This window comes from Siphateles boraxobius, unplaced genomic scaffold (assembly GCF_051911475.1).
Source record: "Siphateles boraxobius isolate OS27281-9 unplaced genomic scaffold, OSU_SipBor_1 12, whole genome shotgun sequence".
NCBI lineage: Eukaryota > Metazoa > Chordata > Actinopteri > Cypriniformes > Leuciscidae > Siphateles > Siphateles boraxobius.
The window spans coordinates 24,097,935-24,112,242 of NW_027508722.1; the positions used below are offsets into that span (position 1 = coordinate 24,097,935).

The following is a 14,308-nucleotide window of genomic DNA, read 5'->3' on the forward strand; positions in this document are numbered from 1 at the left end:
ATTGATTTATCATAAATTGATTTAAACATTTTACACTTATTTAATTTAGTTTTTCTGCCTATAGCTGATGTAATCATATTTTTAACCCCACACTACATATTGTTTAAAAGTGTTTTTTTTTTTTTTACAAAATTGTATTATTTCTTAAAAATGTTCTTTTCAAAATTAAATTCACAATGACCCTAAACACACTTAGGAGCATCAATACATTATCATCACAATAATTAACTTTATATGGCCCACACTTACCACCATAAAAGGATGTGCTGTCACATCCCTCTGAGATGTTATTTTACATCTTAATGTTGGTAGTTAGCAAATGTTTACTTTATACGGTCATAACCTGTGATGAAGCTGGATAAACAAAGGATGACAGTTCTGGATAAATACGGGAATTAAGACAATCAAATCTGCATTCAACTGTAAAAATAGATCCCATGTTTATTGCATTAAAAATACTGCATATTTCAAAATACACTTAAATATCTTCAAATACCTTCTTCAGTGCTTTGATCGAAAAGGCGATCTTCATCTTCCAATCAGCCAGCTTTTTCCCTGTAGCAGCATTTACGGTCAAAATTTGCAATCTGAGTTGTCTTGATATCGATATATAAGACATTATATTTATATATATGAAGACTTTACAGAGACCATATGTGTGTTTGTGTCCAATGTACTGAGACCAGACAGCTGACGGAATGTACACCAGAGTTTTCAGCTCTAAATGAAAATGAAGAGTTCTGAATTTCAGTTTTGGTGTGAGAGTATTAGAACCATCCTTGATGAAATGTGTGGCAAATTAATTAGGCACCGAAGAGATTCTGTAGGAAAAGATCAGATCTTCTATAGGCAGGCAAATCGAGCATGCATAAAGCATCTCAGAGAAAGAAATCAGGATTCCTTCCTCAAGGCATCATCTCGTCATATCCTATTTCCATGCATTGAACTGAGCATCACAAAAGGAATGTACAGTATATCCACTTTTTTTTTGTCTTCAGAGTTATAATATCCTTTCACCTTCATTGGAGTCTGTAATTCCTCTGATTGCCCAATGAGCCTCGTAATGAGTTTCGAAGATGAAGTTCTGATCCAGATGCAGAGCAACAGAGGTCTGTACAGATGTTAATGTTCACCCTGCAGAAGCAACTCCTCACTCATGGTCAGTGCAAATAGAATTGTGCAAATCTACATCACGTAGTCTCCCAAATCTTTTTATTAATCAGTGTTTTTGTCTTGTTTCCCAGTAAAAGTCCTTCGAATAAATGTACTTAAATTGTATGAGATATTAAGAGAATAAATTTAATTTTCTTAACCCTATTGCCGTTTTTATTACCCTATGAATTAAATCTAACAAATTTATTTATATTTAAATGTATATATTATCTTAATATTTTATGTCATTTTTATTCTCAAATATATCTCGTTTTATAGAAACTCAGATATTGTTTTTGGAAAACAAGACAAAATACTGAGGAAAAAAAAGGTCAGAATTGCAGTCCAGAAATTTGCAGCCAGGACAGTGTTTCCTTCCTGACTATACTGGGTGAGGAGCATGGGGTTTCCCACGGTACTGCTGTCTCCGTAAAGGTGGATGAGGAGCAGGTCTGTACATATAAATAAGACTATTATCAGATTACACTTTTTCCCAAAGAAAATATTTTACTCCATTGCCTGTTGAATATAAAAAAAAAAGTATGAAGGCTGAGGGTCCTCTCACCTGGCAGGAGCAGCAGCTGACACAGGGTTACGCAAGTAAAATGATGAAGATGCAGCAGATCTAGAATGTCCCAGCAGTGGGGATGGAGGAGGGTGGGGTGAAGGATCCACAGGCAGTGGTTTCTTGGGAACCGGAGGTTTGGGAGGAACAGGGTTCTGAAACAGGATGAGGTGATACAGAGTCAGTATGGACTTTGTTTTTTGTCTTATAGGTTCAATTTGCAATTTATTATAGTTCAAAATAGCACTGCTCTGAGAAAATTAGATACAAGAGCAATTAGTGTTGTTAATAGAGGGCTACACTTTACACGCCTGTGGTGATACCTGTCGGGTAGAGAGGACAGGGTCAGGAGGGAGGGGCTTGCTTGGTGCAGCCGGTCGAGTTCCTGTGGGCTAGACGTACAGTCGCAGATGCAGCCAAGTGACAGAGAAAAGCAGGTGCTCAGTGAGACTAACTTGTTGTACAATTTTTCAAATCATTGCGAATCAAACTATTCCTTCATGATGTCCCCTTGATCGCAATAATAATTTATGTGAGACCGGACAGAATCACAGGCCATGCACTGCACAACTGATTCCTCTGATTCATTAAAGCGAGATGCTGCTCAAATATGTCTGTTTTCACCTTGCAGAGAGACTGGGAGAGATAAAACATATACAAACTCATAAATTTTGATGGGGGAGGGGGGCAAAGACCTCTTCACAGCACTATGATGTTTTGCCACCATCACCTATTCTTACATAATGCTAGTACACAATGCTTGGTAAGTATTTCTGCATAATCAACAGGGACTACTAGCCACTCAATTCACTCAAAAAGTCACACACAATTTTCACTGGCCACAATTTTGACATCGATACAATCTGGAAAAAATTATAGATATTAACTATAGAGAAAAACATTTTTTTATATTATCATCTCATAATTTGGCAGCAGGTTTATTAGGCTGCTGTCACTTTAAGACCTGATGCAAAGATGTTCACTTAAAACATAACTTACTGTGTTTAAGTGAATACTCGCCAAGACAGGCATTTTAAAAAAGGCATTTTTACATTATTTTGTGTGTATTTGACTGTTTAAGTGCAATAAGCAGCGCAAAAGGACTATATTTAGTACTGAGAGGCAGGTTTATGTGTGCGCACATTGGGTGTGAGCACAAAATCTGTCAGAATGAGCAAAATTATGCGTAATACGCGCAACAATGCTGGACACCAACAATATTCACCCGGAACAAAAGAAACGAGTGAGTGAAGGAATGCGGTTTTGTGTGTCAACTCGCTGTCGGAGAGATGAGAGAGCGAGAACGTGTAGCTGGTATCGTGTATCTATTCTGCGGAAAATGAGTATTAGAAGCGATTCAGTGCTATATTTATCGGAAAAATCTTTATTTTTGACAACTCTAAATTGCTCTAAAAGACTACAATTGAAAATTGTATATGCGTTACACACCACAGCTGAAATCCACCCCCATTGGGAGGGGATGTTAATGTGAAGACCTGATAATGTATCACCAAATATTTTTATACTCCAGTTATTATTAATAGTGATGTTATTCGACTCCTCGCGGAGAGGAGAAGGAGAGGGTAAATCTCCTTGATCAGATTTCATTGTGGAGGGTGGTAATATCTATATATATTATCTCTTTTATATTCAAAGTTTCAATTAATCTATCTTCAGGTGTGAAAAAGTGCTTGGAACACTCATAAATAACTACAAGAAGTCATTGCTCCTAGTGTTGGTGGATTATTAACTAGTATTGGCGAGATAACTCTACAGGAGCAGATCATTTTTCCACATAAGGGCACTAAGATTGGTTAAAGATTTGATGAAATTCACTGAATGTGATATATTAATATTAATTTGTTGGGGATGAATATTATATAGGATGAATTACAAATGAATATTAATGTATCACTATTGTGATACTGTCTATTGTGGTTGTGTGAAAAATGTGAGAATAATAATAATATTTGTTTACAAACCTAATTATTCTAAAGATATTAAGCATTAGCATTCAGGTCAACTGAACTCAATTTTATTACTAGAAATAGTGTAGGATTGCATGTTATGATGAATTAGATGTTGATGAAACTTTTTCTTTATGGTGATATTTGAAAATATTCCAGATTACATGCTCTCCCTCAGTCTGATCTCTACACACTCCATTCACTCCAGAGGAACCATCAGGCCATCCACATGCACAAAACACCAAAATCTCACTGTTAAACCCAAATGACAGGGACACAAGCACAACTCCACATGCAAAACCACACAAAGACTTGGACCACTACTAGGAACACAAAGTGAGTTTGTAAAGGTAGACACTGGGTCAAGACAAAATAACAGACAGTTAAACATGGCAGCTACAGCAGCAAGTGCTCCCTCTACCTTGCACTGCATCTTGCTTTCTGAGGGGGCAGGGTCAGGAGGGAGGGGTTTGGTGGGAGGGGCGGGCCAATGCCCTGCCAACTGAAGAACCAGAAAGAGCAATAAAACAGTAATGGTTTGCATTTATAACACACCGCTACATCCACCAGATCAGCTCTATACGTCTCTATTCCTCACAAGCTTGGTGAGCATGATGAGATTTACCTGAGCAGGTTTAGAGACAGGATCGGGTGGAAGAGGTTTAGTTGGAGGAGCAGGCCTGTGCTGGACCTAACAAGACAAAAGTGTTGTGGAGGGGGTAGTAGAGAAGGAGTGAACTTTTACAGCACATGCACGTATAATAAGAAAAGTTGGTTAGATGTTTTAAGCACAACAGTAAGCCAAGACAAATTGTCTGGTATTGTTACGATGGCAGCAGAAGCAAAGGAGACTGGAGCTTCAGTTAACTAGATACTGTAAGATATTTTTGCAGTTTGTGTAAGAACAAAAATTCATGCAGGGAAGGTTCGACGGAGGAGCAACATATGTGTTAAAAACAGTCACCAAAAGCATTTGGCATTTGGTTCTCTTACGAGAGTATCTCTAAATACTGCGTAATATCTTACGCTATGGGAAAACCTCTTTTCCACGAGATATTGAAGCCAAAAATTATCCTTTAATTTTGATTAATGTAAAACGCTGTGCGGCAGCGTGCAGACATAGGCAAGACGGCTCGCGCGCCTATTGGCTGCCCTGCGGCAACAGCAGCAAGCCTATCGAGAGAGGCCCTGCGTGACGTGACATCCAATAGGGTGCTTCGCGCCCATTTCGTCGCGTCCCGCCAGAATAGGCGTGGCCTTGGCCTATAAATACGCTCGACAGGCTGATACAAACTGATTTTCAACTCTTCAGCGAAGCACTACTGCATCGCTGGATCCGGAGTGAGAAGCCGCGCCGTCTGATTGTAAGCCTTCTGCGGGACGAGCCTTCGAGCCTGAAGTCGCTGGCCTTCACCTCGCCGCCTTCAGCCGCCGTACCTGCTACGCTTTCCGGCGTTCATATCCTTTTCACTGCTGAGTGTGTGTTCGCCGCTGCGACTCACACTCTATCTCTGTTTTGTATCTGTTCTAAAAGAGCAAGCGTTTTTTAGAAGACGCTTCGTTCCTGTGGAACTATTGCCATGGTGACTCTGAGGACTTGCCTGGCATTTTCTCTCCGAGTCTGCACTCCCGCCCGCTGTAGTGCCGCGCCGCAAAGCGCCGTATTCAGCGGGTCCTCGAGCCTTCTCCAGCCCGTGAAAGCTCGCCGGTTCGCCTGCCAACTTCACCAGCTTCAATCGAGTCGCTCACTGACGGACAACGGCCGCCGCGCGCCGCCGCTTCCGCCATTAGTGACGACAAGATAGCTGCATCGGTAGAGGAGGCCAGCTATTGCCATGGTGAGTGAGACTCCCGCCCGCTGTAGTGCCGCGCCGCAAAGCGCCGTACTCAGCGGGTCCCCGATCCTTCTCCAGCCGTGAAAGCTCGCCGGTTCGCCCGCCAGCTTCACCAGCTTCAATCGAGTCGCTCACTGACGGACAACGGCCGCCGCGCGCCGCCGCTTCCGCCATTAATGACGACGAGATAGCTGCATCTGTAGAGGAGGCCAGCTGCTATATCCCCGCGTCGGACACTGAGGATTGGGCGAGCTCTGTGGATCTCCCCCTTCTGCCCGCGAGTCGTCAGGGAAACGGGCCAGCATTAAACCGCGGCTAGCTTTCTTTACGTTATAAGAAAGCTACCCCGCCCCCCGTGGGCATGCGTCATCGGCGAAATGAGGATAGGGTGTATTTTTAGTCCCGCCGAGGCCGGACCAATCTCCATTTCTCAAACATTTCTCAGTTCCTCTTAGTTTGAGCGGCTGAAAATGTCAATATTGCAGCAATGAGCCTGTTGTATAACACGCACGCATGCAAACAAACGCCAACACACACAAAACTGTGATGACGCTCTATTATGTGCTCGAGCTATTTTAAGCTTTTGTCGTTTCCCCCTGTGGTTCAGTGGCGAAACCTACAGCCATCGCACGGGAGACCCGTGTTCGATCCCAGCTCTCGCAGCAGATAAAATTTAGTCTCGCCGCGGCCAGACTTGCACTGATACTTTTCGCTCGTTCAGTTCCAAGAAAATGTGACTGTTCCAGTGTATTTTGCAGTAAACAAGCCGGTACCATGGCCCGCTTGCCTGCACACAAATGCTGTTTCCACGGCGACCCAGAAAAATCATATAAGCAATGTATTGTCTGGTATTCCGGCCACAGCCGATGGGGTTTTGAGTGTAATAAAAATGCCCACAGCCCAGTGTTCATTTCTACACACAAACACAGCCCGCCACAGTGCAGGGCTCGCACATATGAAATCGACTCATGTCAATTGTGCATTAAATGTAGTGAATGTGCCCACAACCCAGTGCCCACAAACACTACACACTGCATGTGCCACGTTTTCTGTAAAACGAAACCAACACACATACAGTCAGCTAAGACCCACGGTGTTTAAGTCTCGCCGCGGCCAGACTCCACCGAAACCTCTCGCTCGTTCAGTTCCAAACAATGTGACTGTTCCATTGTATTTCGCAGTAAACAAGCCGGTACCACAGCCCGCTTGCCTGCACATTAACGCCATTTTTACGGCGACCCAGATAAATCCAATAAAGAGTGTATTTTCTGGTGTCCCGGCCATAGCCGATGGTGTTATGAGTGTTGTAAGAATGCCCACGTCACAGTGCCCATTCCCACACACAGACACAGCCCGCCACAGTTCAGGGCTAGCACAAATAAAATCGACTCATGTCGATTGTGCAAACGTAGTGAATGTGCCCACGACACAGTGCCCACAAACACTACACAGTGCGTGTCCCACGGTTTCTGTAAAAACGAAACCAACACATATTCAGTCAGCGCAAGCCGACGGTGTTTTCAGTGCAGTAAATGTGCCAGCTGTCCCGCGCCCACATTCACTCACAGACACGCTGAACCCTACGGGGTTTGTCCCGCTCGTTCTCTCTCCACAATTTGTCATAGAGAAAGCAAGTGCGAACAGGCTGCCCGCCGTGATCGGCGCGCCCCCCGCCTCGCGCACTTTAAACACAGTGTTCATGTCTCAGCACACCGAAGCTCTGCAGCCGCCGCTGTGCCGCGGCCAGAGCCCGGATATCATTCTGCCTCTAGCTATCCACGCGAATGCATGGGCAATGCTTCCCGGGGTATCAGAATGGGTGTTGAACACTATAAAGAGAGGCTATTCGCTACAGTTCGCTCGACGTCCCCGCCGTTGCACGGCGCGTGTCGAAACCACGGTGGACAATGAAGTATCTCATCTACTTCGAACCGAAATAGCGAAACTACTGAGCAAAGCGGCCATAGAACCTTTATCTCAGGCTCAGAGCGAAGGGGGTGTATACAGCAGATATTTTCTGGTACCGAAAAAAGACGGGGGTCTCAGACCCATTCTAGATCTGCGACAATTGAACAAAGCACTTCTGAAACGCAAGTTCAAAATGCTGACAACCAGCAAAATCCTCGCACACGTGCGCCAGGGAGACTGGTTCATGTCAATAGATCTGAAAGACGCCTATTTCCAAATACAGATTGCGTCACGTCACAGGCGATTCTTGAGATTCGCCTTCGAGGGCCAGGCATATCAATACACAGTCCTACCGTTCGGCCTGTCTCCAGCACCCCGTATATTCACGAAGTGCATGGACGCGGCTCTCGCACCCCTGAGACTTCAGGGCATGCGAATTTTGAACTACTTGGACGACTGGTTGATTCTAGCTCGATCACGATCAGAGCTCATAGAACACAAGACCGCATTACTTGAGCATCTCGAGAATTTGGGTCTCACAGTCAATTGGGCGAAGAGTTCGCTGTCTCCCAGCCAGAAAATCTCCTTTCTGGGAACAGTGATGGACTCGCTGTCTATGACAGCACGTCTGTCGCCGGAGCGAGGACTGAACATTCAGCGCGCCGTGAAATCCTTCCGCCGCGGCTCTATAGTCCAGCTCAAACGGTTTCAGAAAATGCTGGGCCTCATGGCCTCAGCATCTTCAGTACTTCAGCTGGGCCTGCTTCGCATGCGCCCACTGCAGTTATGGCCGAAAGCACGAGTTCCGCCCGGGGCTTGGGCCGCTGGTCTGTTTCGCCTCAGGGTCGACAGGAAATGCGTCTCGGCTCTGAAACCTTGAAAAAAGCCGACTGGTACCAGTCAGGCGTGAGTCTGGGGACTCCCTCGAGTGTGAGGGTGGTGTCCACGGACGCCTCCACCTCGGGGTGGGGAGCGCTGCTCGAGGGCAGACCGTTCTTTGGCCAGTGGTCAGAACGGGAGAAGCTCCTACACATAAACTGTCTAGAAATGCTGGCAGTAGACAACGCGCTAAGAGTTTTTGTCCCCAGATAAAAGGCCGCCACGTCTTAGTCCGGTCGGACAACATGTCAGTCGTGGCGTACATAAATCACCAGGGCGGCGTCAGGTCCCGAAGCCTTTACAGGCTGACGAAACGCTTCCCTGGGCTGGGCTCAGCACAACCTGCTTTCACTGAAAGCAGCGCATGTGCCTGGTCACCTGAATCTGGGACCAGACAGACTGTCCAGAAACAATGTCCCAGCAGGGGAATGGTCGCTGCACCCGCAGATGATCCAACTGCTGTGGGAGACATTCGGCAGAGCGCAGGTGGACCTGTTCGCGTCCCAGGAAAACGCTCACTGTCCGAACTTTTTCTCCAAGAGCAGGGACGCGCTGGCCCACGTATGGCCCCGACGCCCCCTCTATACTTTTTCCCCCGTCTCGCTCCTGCCTCAAGTGCTGGAACGAATCAGGGAAAATGGATGCCCAGTGCTGCTCGTGGCTCCGCTATGGACAAACCAAACCTGGTTCCCAGTCCTGATGCAGCTGGCCAGCACTGCCCCGTGGCCGATACCGGTGAGGAGAGACCTCCTCTCTCAGGCAAAGGGCTCGATTTGGCATCCTCGCCCGGAGTTATGGTCCCTACATGTGTGGGCCATCAACGGGTACCCGCTAACCTCCCGGAGGGAGTGTTAAACACGATCACGCAGGCTAGGGCCCCGTCTACTAGACGGCTCTACTCCTCGAAATGGTCAGTGTTCTCTACCTGGTGTCAAGCTCAGGGCTTTTCACCCGTAGACTGCGGGGTTACGGAAGTGCTCTCCTTCCTTCAGGAGCTGCTGGATAAGGGTAGAACCCCGTCCACGCTCAAAGTATACGTGGCGGCCATAGCGGCGTTTGCAAAACCGACGTCTGGCCAGTCACTGGGGAAGAACGACCTCGTCGTGCGATTCCTCAGGGGAGCTCGGAGGCTGAATCCTTCCAGACCTCCCTCAGTCCCTATGTGGGACCTTTCTACGGTTCTGGAAGCCCTGAAAGGTGCCCCATTCGAGCCAATCCATTTGTCAGACATGAAGCACCTGTCTTTCAAAACGGTATTTCTTGTGGCTCTTGCTTCAATGAAGCGCGTGGGGGACTTGCAAGCGCTTTCAGTAAGCGCGTCCTGTATTGAGTTTGGGCCTAATGATTCAAAAGTCATACTCAAACCAAGGCACGGGTACGTGCCAAAATCCCTCAACACACCGTTCAGGGCCCAGGTTATTTCCCTGTGCGCCCTCCCGGTGAACAATGAGGAAGCGGATGCTAATCTCCTTTGCCCCGTCAGGCCGCTGAGGGCTTATGTGTCCCGCTCGTCTGTCTTCAGGCAGACCGAGCAGCTCTTTGTTTTGTTTGGCGGACGCTCCAAGGGACTGGCCGCATCAAAACAGAGCCTATCCAGATGGATAGTCGATGCCATAGCGCTGGCTTACACTTCTAAGGGCCTGCAGTGTCCTTTGGGTGTCAGAGCGCACTCCACGAGAGGCGTGGCCTCTTCGTGGGCGTGGTCTAGTGGGATTTCCTTGCATGATATCTGTATGGCGGCGGGCTGGGCCTCGCCGTCTACATTTATAAGGTTCTATAACCTAGAAGTTCCCGCCTTACAGGCCAAGCTGCTGTCGGTCTAGAACTCAGTACTATCTGTCCCGCTGCGCCGGCGCAGAATGCTGAGTTTTGATTGAGTATCGCTCACTGATCGATGGAATAGCTCCATGGGTGTTGAATAGCCCGTATTTTTGCCCAGTTCAGGCTGAACGCGTTCACCCTGTCTGCGGGATATACTGTTGACATAACTAGCTTCTATGGGATGCTATTTCGTGGGGAATGATGCTGGTAGCCTCTCTTCTCCGACTCTCTGTGAGTCTACGGTGATTATGCACTATATGAGCCCCGGGCTACTGCCCTTGGGACTTTGGTGTCGGATCCCAGTACGCACGGCGTCTTACATTGTGTTCCCCATAGCGTAAGATATTACGCAGTACGAGAGATACTCTCGTAAGAGAACGTGCTCGGTTACTAACGTAACCTCGGTTCTCTCTAGAGAGGGAACGAGTACTGCGTATCTTGCCGTGCATACAACAGCGCTGGTTCGCTTCAGCGTTGAAAACCAGTTTGTATCAGCCTGTCGAGCGTATTTATAGGCCAAGGCCACGCCTATTCTGGCGGGACGCGACGAAATGGGCGCGAAGCACCCCCATTGGATGTCACGTCACGCAGGGCCTCTCTCGATAGGCTTGCTGCTGTTGCCGCAGGGCAGCCAATAGGCGCGCGAGCCGTCTTGCCTATGTCTGCACGCTGCCGCACAGCGTTTTACATTAATCAAAATTAAAGGATAATTTTTGGCTTCAATATCTCGTGGAAAAGAGGTTTTCCCATAGCGTAAGATATTACGCAGTACTCGTTCCCTCTCTAGAGAGAACCGAGGTTACGTTAGTAACCGAGTACGTTTTACTGCATCAAGCACGTTTTTTTTTGTCATTCATCAGATCTTTTTCAGCGGATCGATGAAAGAGTCAACCAGACCCCTTTTGGTACCCTCAGTAGGTTTGCTTGACCTTTCAATGGTTCTCCTTAAAGACACAATATTACATTTGTAAATCCAGAGAAATTCCAGTTTTAAATAATGGCTCGTCCCTTGTCATTGTCACCTATCAATGACGTAATATCTGCACTATCCTCGGTTTCCGCTTGTATAAACTATAGTATATCTACATAGATTCCGCTAATGAGACATCCATGACACAGAATCTAACACGCCGCGGTTGTGTCATTCAGTCATCATACATCACGACTTGACAGAGACTCAGCTCTCGCGTATGTTTTAATAAACAGGTAAGCAAATATATGTTAATTATTGTACACATACAGTTATATAGCACTTTCTTTGAACTTCAGTAACGCTTTTTATCAAGTCTGGTGACCAAGTCTATGGCAGTGAAATTAAAAACAGTATGTGTTGCACAAAAATATTTAGCCATTACTTACAAGTATATACAATGTACTTTTAGTATGATTGTTTTAAACACATAAAAGTGCGCAGCATAACCCACCAATCATTTGACAAATAGTTACATATCAGTAACAGGCTAATAGAGCATTACATTTGACGTTCCTTGCAGCTAATTCATTATGACGGCATAAAATAGTGTGATCAAACGTACAGGTAATACAACAACTAATTAATTACCTAATCCGTGAACATGATTCGTGAATTCCATACATCTCTAGATGGTAAAAACTTTGCCTTTGTTATTGTTTTGAAAATGTGAAAACTTACATATTGTGCCTTTAACTAGGAATTTGCCTAATCTTTGCATACTATAGCTGGAACAAATCCAGAATTTTGGCTTTAATATAATTCTAGCTTTGTTATCTCGGCATTGATACTATATCTGTACCTGAGATGACAATTAAACAGGCTTGGGCAACTGATGAAATGAGACTAGGTCTGTAAATTTATTCATGAAATAGATTTAATAATGACAAATATTATTAATTTATATGAATATATTATATTATATTAACTTATATCCACTTATTTTACTAGTTCATTAGTTAAACATTTTGAGGTTTAAATATTTTTGTTTTTATGTGTTGGGTTCAACGATTCATTTATTTGCTATTATTTCATTTGATTTATAGATACATTACAGAATTTACACTACCATAGAAAAGTTTGGCCAGTACGATTTAAAACAAATAAATAAATACTTTTATTCAGCAATGACACATTCAACTGATTTCAGATTTCAATTTCAAAGTGTGTTCTTTTGAACTTTTTATTCAGAAAAAGTTTTAGTTTTACGCAGAAGAACTGTTTTCAACATTGATATTAACAAGAAATATTTCTTGAGCACCAAATCATCATATTAGAATGATTTTTCACTGATCATGTGACACTGAAGACTGGAGTAATGGCTACTGAAAATTCAGCTTTGCCATTACATCCATAAATTATATTTTAAAATGTATTCAAATACAAAACAGTTATTTTAAATTGTAATAATATTTCATAATATTACTTTTTATTTACTGTATTTTTGATCATATAAATACAGTCGTTGTGAGCATAAGATCCTACTTTCAAAAAGATTTTAAAAATTACTGACCACAAACTTACAGTGGTAGTGTTTATCAAAATATTCATCACACGGTACTAAATTATGATTTACCACTGTATGTTTTTTGGTACCAGTATACATACATACCGTACAACTATAATACATTTCATTGCGCATGATCACCGGCTACCAGCAGCTTGCTCAGATATTATTTCCTCTCTGGACATAGTGACCTTCACTGGCGGCTAATTTCTCAACTTCTGACTCTCAGTAACCCTACACCATATTATAGGAGACCAAACTCCTATAATTGTTTTTGTTTCATCAAATGGACCAGATGCTAGGGGGCAGAACTGTTTTTCTGTAGAGCACATTTACTGTACCTTGCTGATAGCCTGGGTGAGAGGGATGTCGCTCTGGAGGGGCCACTGGTACCTGAGCGGTTGCACCTGATCTCCATTTCGAGCATTTGCTAGCTCCATGGCAGGAGTTCTGTGAGGAAAATACAAGATATTCACAATATTACACACATTCATAAATTTTTTTAGACAGTCGATGAGAACATTGTTGGTGATCAATTTTACATACATTTTATACCGATAATAACTGAATCACAAAGATAAAAAAGTATCTCACTATATAAATCTACTTCACATTCACCAGTACTGTTGTGTAATAGGGAACTGGAGAACTGTGTGGGAAAGACAGCTAGAAGGGAGACACTTAACATTTGAGATTAAACAAACATTTTTTCTTCCAGCAACACAGACCTCTGGTGTGTTAAAGAAATTTAAGAAACTCTTCATTGTGACGGTTTTGCTGGAAGTCCCACAACACACAACCAGAGAGGAGCTTGTCAATGACAGCCAATGTTAAGCCCAATTTTATATTCAGTTTTTCATTGCCATTCAAAGCCCCTGCTGGTGAGAGACAAATGTTCAACTAATGTTTAACCAAGTATAGCTACGGCAAACAAACTGAAGCTCCACATTCACAGATACCTCCGGTTTTCCTCCTTCACACAGTATTCAATATAGGCCACCGAGACCCCACTGCATCATGGGTAAAACACAGTAAAACATTATCATTAATGATTTATCATATGATCTATGACTCTTATGAAGGATCTTCTCTTTTATCTCATATTCTAGTTTAAAACACCCAAATTGTTAGAAATGGACTCTTTGTATGTATGTTGGTTTTTATATGTTTTAAATAAAACCTTTATACAGTTTTTAAGAAAAGTTTTAATATAGTGACTTTTATGTTGTAACCATCAAGTAATATTAAAGGGGTCATGACATGGATTTTTTTTGTATACAGTATGTTTCTTGAGGTTCACTTATAATGTTAATAAAGTTTTTAGCAAATTTGAATTTGAAAATGAATTGTATTGTTAATGTATTATTTAATAAATTATTATTATTATATCTCATGATATTGACCCTCAATTAATCATTTCGGGCATACACAGTAAAGTGAGATAAAATGCATCACTAATGTATGTCATCTCTCTGTCCCTGTGTCTTTTGATCAGTCTCACCGGCTCTGTCGGGTCTTGCTGAGGGGGGTGTGGCCGAGGTAAACAAGGCCTCGTCGACAGCGGGGGAACCGGAGTGCAACAAACAGCAGTGAGACCGGCAACACAAACAGGAAAATGACCAGAAGAGCCACCCGCGCAGGATCTGAATCTGTATACAGACAAACATGAGGGTAAACATTAGCACGGCAATTTAATCAATGTAA

General features: G+C 44.0%; 1 protein-coding gene across 6 annotated transcripts in view; it reads right to left on the bottom strand.

Annotated features, from left to right (window-relative positions):
• Positions 1-415: 415 nt before the first annotated feature.
• The window catches only part of adam15 (ADAM metallopeptidase domain 15), a 29,827-nt gene continuing 15,934 nt past the window's right edge, over positions 416-14,308 (bottom strand). Inside the window, exons 19-26 of one of the 6 annotated variants that reach the window (XM_077213985.1) lie at positions 14,106-14,253; positions 13,564-13,614; positions 12,946-13,054; positions 4,310-4,375; positions 4,106-4,186; positions 2,041-2,109; positions 1,718-1,872; positions 416-1,604 (exon numbers count right to left, since the gene is read on the bottom strand). In XM_077213985.1, coding sequence (XP_077070100.1) covers positions 1,535-1,604; positions 1,718-1,872; positions 2,041-2,109; positions 4,106-4,186; positions 4,310-4,375; positions 12,946-13,054; positions 13,564-13,614; positions 14,106-14,253 — 749 coding nt within the window. In that variant the 3' untranslated portion in view covers positions 416-1,534. The remainder of the gene's footprint in view (positions 1,605-1,717; positions 1,873-2,040; positions 2,110-4,105; positions 4,187-4,309; positions 4,376-12,945; positions 13,055-13,563; positions 13,615-14,105; positions 14,254-14,308) is intronic. The other 5 variants (XM_077213998.1, XM_077214006.1, XM_077213990.1 and 2 more) reach the window with 5 other exon arrangements.